Below are 5,116 nucleotides of genomic sequence, written 5' to 3'. Positions count from 1 at the left end.
GGAGTGCAGTGACCACTTCTGGCCACCGCAGCCTCGACCTGCTGGGCTTCAGCGATCCTTCCGCCTCAGCCTTCCAAGTAGCTGGAACTACAGGTGTGTGCTACCACGCCTGGCTGATTTTTGATTAACCACCACATTATCAACCCAGCAAACTCTTTACCACTGCCCAATATACAGACCAAGTTCAGATTTCCATGTCTCAAAAATGCCTTCACATAGTTGGTTTGCTCAAATCAGGGTCATGCACAGCCCCACTCAACTTTTCTTCATGCCTCTGATTTCCTGGGGAAAGGTCATTTGTCTACACCTTCCTGTTGGTCTGGCTTGGTGCCTTCTCTTGGTGGGTTGAATCTGCTCTTCCTCCCCCTATTTCTTGAAAACTCATTTTTAATTTCAACATTACATGTGCATTTGTTGGTTGTAATTTTTAAAAAAAAACAAGCGAGAGCAAAATTCTTCGTCAACTATTCGGATAACCTGACGTAATGGGGGGTGTACCCCTCAGGGCAAGGAGGCACTGCCCTCATGACCACCACTTGGAAGATTTTTATTTCTGGGTGGATTAGTAGAGATACTTTAAAAAAAAAGGTCACCTCTTGCCCATGAAATGCCCTGTGGTGAACATAGGGGCCTCTCACTGCCCTAAGCCCCAACTTGATTAGCCAATTTCAGGTGCATGACCAAGGCTCTGGACCGCTGGAGCTAGGCAGAGGCAGTTTCTGGTAGGCCTTGACCTGACCAGTGGGGCTACCATGGCATCATAGAGTCTATATGTAGTGACTGTGGAAATTTTACTTACTCTAAGAAAGGCCCTAGAAGCAGAGGGGCCCAGGGCTGAGCACAGCAGTCCCTGGTTGGGAGCCATCTCAGGGTTTAGTGAGAAGCATCCAGTCCTCACAGGCCACAACAGGTCCTCTGCCTCACTCCTCACGTGTACACCCCCATGGCCAAGCATAGGCTCTGACAGGAGCATCAGGAGTCTCATTACTCTCTTCACCAGTACATTCCACCTCAGCTCTGTTCTGGGTACAAAGGATCAGGTCTGAAGTGGAAGGGTTACCCAGACCCCCATGCGGGGTCCTCTGTGGTCACATGACACAACAAAGCATTCCCAGATCCATATATTAACATAAACAGAGACAAGCAATATGCAGTGCTGTTTTACCAAAGATCCAATATCCAAGAATCAGTTTCAACTGGAGAAGCTGCACCAGAGGAATGGTGCTGTGATGATGTGGTTTCAACAAACTTGTGACTGTCCACACAGTCCTGCAGTCACCAGATTGAATGCCTTCCCCACATGCAGAGTTTGCTAACCACAACTCTGGTTGTGAACTGAGATCTTCTCCTAATCCTTCAGTGAGCTCACAATATTAGAAAGGTTCTCATTTCTAAGTAGCACTTGCTGTGGTTGAAGGAGGGGCTTTGCTTCTGTGCAACGCTCACAGCTACCTTGCCAAAGACAGACAGGAAGGAAAGACAGACCGGGGAGTGAACACAGGTGAGGAGGAGCCAAGAAGGAAAGTTAAAGTATACATGGAGTGACCTTTGGGGCTGAGATGGAGTCTCTTAGCTGAGACAGCCGCAGGCACAGAGTAGAGTTTTCTGAATCTGAGCCCAGGATTGGTGTGGCTCTAGGGCTGCACAGGATCTTGGCGCACACACTGTGCATCCCCAGGGTGCTCTGCACCATGGGTACAGCTACTGCTGTCTCCCTGGTGTACTCATGCATCTGCTTCTCCTGTGTGGCAGTTTTCCTGGTAGAACTTTTTGGGGGGTTTGGGAAGCTTTGAAGACTGAGGCGGCTTCTTTTCAAGTTGATTTTCCAGGCTAAAGAGTGACTTCTCATTACAACTCTTCCTCAAGGCCCAGTACTCCTACAGAGGTGCAGAACCCAACACCTGTGAGCAACTCTATACTTCCCCATGTCTGTGAGTTCTTTGATGGCGTGTGAAGAAGCCCAAGTGGCGGAAGCCTTTGCCACAGTGGTCACACTCATAGAACCTCTTTGTCAGGTGTAGCCTCTGGTGGATGCTGAAGCCCTTGGGCCACCGGAAGGCCTTGCCACACTCGGCACAGGTGTAAGGCTTCTCTCCACTATGAACCCTCTGGTGGTGGCTGAGGTTCTCCTTGGTCCGGAAGGCTTTGCCACAGTCAGCACAATAGAAAGGCCTCTCCCCAGTGTGTACCAGCTGGTGTCTAAGAAGGTTTGACTTCTGCTTGAAGGCTTTCCCACAGTCACCACACAAGTAGGGCCTGTGCTCAGTGTGAATCTTACGATGCTGAACAAGGCGATCTTTCAAGCTGAAGGCCTGGCCGCACACCTCACAACTGAAGGGCTTCTCGGTTGTGTGATTTCTCTGGTGGCGCAGAAGGTTTGAAACCCACCTGAAGGTCTGGCCACATTCAGAGCACTCAAAGGCCTTGGTCCCTGTGTGTACTGTCTGGTGAGCGACCAGCCGGCTGTGGCAGCTCAATACCTTCCCACATGTGCCACAGATGAACGAGAGCTCTGTGGTGCGGCACTTCTGGTGCTCCCTGTGGCCTAACTGATGCCCACAGCACTTTCCACGCACCTTGCACTGGAATGCTGCAGGCTTAGGGTCTTTGTTTTCTGAAGCAGCATTAGGAAGCTGCACATTATCTGAGTTCAGAGTGAAGCTCTTCCTAAAGCTGCCTCCTTCCTTGACCCTTTCTCGCATGTGGATTTTCTCATGAGCCCAAGTCAGCCGATCACAGTGTCTCTTGTGGGCCAAAGATTTCCTTGCCCCTACAGAGGAAAACAGACATGTTTACATGGAGCGATGGCCCCATGGCCAGGCCAGGTCACGCAGTGGCAAACCAAAAAAGCATAAAGGAAAGCTACAAATATGTTACATCAACTCACTTCAGTCTACTTAGGGAGTTCATTCCAAAAATCTGTGGCCTATGAGTGATAAAGAAAATGTGTTCAAAGAAGCACATAGATGAGCTAAAACTATAAACAGCGAAAAACATAAAATGAACTCAGATGCTTACCCAGACTAGGTAGCAGTTAGGCAAACTGGTGTTTTTGAGGTGAGGGACTGCTACAAGTTGGTTTAAATGGCCCAATATCACCTACACAGGCGAACCTACCTACAGAAACAAATATGCCAAGTAGGACAAAGAGTGTGTCCTTTAAACTTGTGCCTGTTCATGTCATAAGGCCCTGCTCACATGGGTGGAGGTGGCACCAGGGCAGGCAATCGGAAGACATGGAGCTCGACATAACTCTGAACCACTCACCCTTTGAGCCATAAGATTTCCTTCAGCTAGGGGCCCGATACCCTCCCCAGCCAAGGGCTCTACATGGCTAAGAGACCTGACACCCTCCCCAGCCAGGGAATCCACACAGCCCAAGAGCCTCTCAATTGGTGTCATGTCCACAAGTTGCTTCATCTCTGAGAATCTGACGTAAAAAACAAAACTTCTCTGGCTACCACCTCATGTAATGGATGGAAGCACCACTATTGTCCCAGTTTACAAACAAGCCAGCAGGTACATGGAATTAAGTCCCACCCAAGGCTACACACCTGAAGACCCTCACATGGAGTAGGTATCAGGTTTGTGATCTCACCCGTGACACCATGAGGCCATCACAGTTAAGCTGAAAACACCCACATCCAGGATCTCCAAATGACAGCACCTGGGCAGGTCAGCCTTCCAGTGTCAAGGTCCAGCCTTGGGCCCCCGTGGAGCTACAGCTGTACCCCCCTCCTGAACCACCCCACTTCTCCAGCTCCTGGTGCACAGTCAGTGCCTATCAATAGAAGAACATGGCTACCCCCTATGTTTTTAAAGTCTCTAATTTAGAGAGCAGTTTCATGTCCACTCTCCCACAGGGAAGGGCAGACCCTCAGTGGGTGCTATGTTGAGCACATTCACCCAGTAGCTGTGGACAGAGGGACTGGGCCAACTGTGCTCACCTGGGCAAGGACCCCTCTGCACTTTCTGAAACTCAGGTCTCCCCCAGTCTTCAACCCATGGCTCATCCCACTGTTCCCGGTGAAAGACGAAGTCTGGTCTAGAGCTGCGAAATCCTTCTCAAAGGAGAGAAAAAGTGCTGCTTTATTTGTATAAAAGGCAGAGTGAGAGTGAGGGGCTTAGACCAGCTCTGGGTCAGCATAAGAGAGGGCAGGCCAGCCCTCGGGGATTCCCTAGAAAAGCTGTCTCATAGCAGAGATGACAGGAAGGGAGAATAGAGTCTGGGTGCCAAAGTCCACAGAAGGCCCTGGTGGGGTATGAGAAAGGAAGATGGGGCTGCCTCCAGGGAGGTTGAGGGAAATGCCCTTGACCAGACTGGGTGCTGAGTAGAACCTTCTATGCACACAGGCAAGAACTTCCAGCTCATGAGTCCCCTTGGCTGGGACTCAAGGCCCCAATACCATCCCAGACCAAATAGCACAGTCCTTACCCAGCGTGGCGAGGTTCCTGAAGTTGTCCAACATCACATCCCGGTAGAGGGCCCTCTGTCCAGAATCCAGACACTCCCATTCCTCCCTTGAGAAGTATATGGCCACGTCCTCAAAGGTCACTGGCTCCTGCAACACAGATAGCTCCAGAACCAGCCGCTCCCAAGAAAGAGAAAGCTAAACCCTATATGTCTGGGCTGGAAGGGGAGAAGGAGATAGATGGTCTCCAAGGAAGACCACAGATAAAGTAAGGAAAATAGCCGGGCTCGGTGGCTCAGCCTGTAATCCCGTGCCTTTGGGAGGCTGAGGTGAGTGGATTGCCTGAGCCCGTGGGTTCAAGACCCACCTGGGCAGTGAGACCTCATCTCTACAATAAATAAAAAAATCAGCTGGGCGTGGTAGCACATGCCTGTAATTCCGGCTACTTGGAAGGCTGAGGCAGAAGGATCGCCGGAGCCCAGCAGGTCAAGGCTGCGGTGGCCGGGAGCGGCCACTGCACTCCAATCTGGGTGACAGAGTGAGACTCCAACTCAAAAAAAAAAAAGTAAGGGAAATAACCCTGTTATGAACTGAATGTGTCCCACAAATTCATATGCTGATGCCCTAAGCCCTCATGTATATTTGGAGATGAGACCTCTAAGGAAGTAATTAAGGTTAAGTGAGGTCATAAGGGTATGGCCCTG

The 5,116-nt window shown here is 50.4% G+C and overlaps 1 protein-coding gene across 2 annotated transcripts; it reads right to left on the bottom strand.

Annotated features, from left to right (window-relative positions):
• Positions 1-1,105: 1,105 nt before the first annotated feature.
• On the bottom strand, positions 1,106-4,490 carry ZNF707 (zinc finger protein 707). 2 transcript variants are annotated; one of them, XM_021711682.1, is made up of 3 exons: positions 4,436-4,484; positions 3,948-4,061; positions 1,106-2,770 (listed from the first exon to the last, which is right to left on the bottom strand). In XM_021711682.1, exons 1-3 carry the CDS (start codon positions 4,467-4,469, stop codon positions 1,914-1,916), a joined length of 1,005 nt encoding a protein of 334 aa, XP_021567357.1. In that variant the 5' UTR covers positions 4,470-4,484; the 3' UTR covers positions 1,106-1,913. The 2 variants fall into 2 exon arrangements, with proteins under 2 accessions (XP_021567357.1, XP_021567356.1); XM_021711681.1 differs by lacking the exon at positions 3,948-4,061 and having other exon boundaries at positions 4,436-4,490.
• Positions 4,491-5,116: the final 626 nt, after the last annotated feature.

This window comes from Carlito syrichta, unplaced genomic scaffold (assembly GCF_000164805.1).
Source record: "Carlito syrichta isolate Samal-C Ts95f unplaced genomic scaffold, Tarsius_syrichta-2.0.1 Scaffold302450, whole genome shotgun sequence".
NCBI lineage: Eukaryota > Metazoa > Chordata > Mammalia > Primates > Tarsiidae > Carlito > Carlito syrichta.
The sequence above is the reverse complement of the archived record's forward strand: the minus strand, read 5'-3'. Positions and strand labels throughout refer to the sequence as shown.

Excerpts from the sequence above, each read along its gene's own strand:
- ZNF707 (XM_021711682.1), bottom strand. The coding sequence starts at position 4,469 with ATGTTGGACAACTTCAGGAACCTCGCCACGCTGG. Across the intron at positions 4,062-4,435 it reads CAGGAACCTCGCCACGCTGG|GATTTCGCAGCTCTAGACCA; the intron begins GTAAGGACTGTG and ends TCCTTTGAGAAG. Across the intron at positions 2,771-3,947 it reads GCAGAGGGGTCCTTGCCCAG|GGGCAAGGAAATCTTTGGCC; the intron begins GTGAGCACAGTT and ends TTTCCTCTGTAG.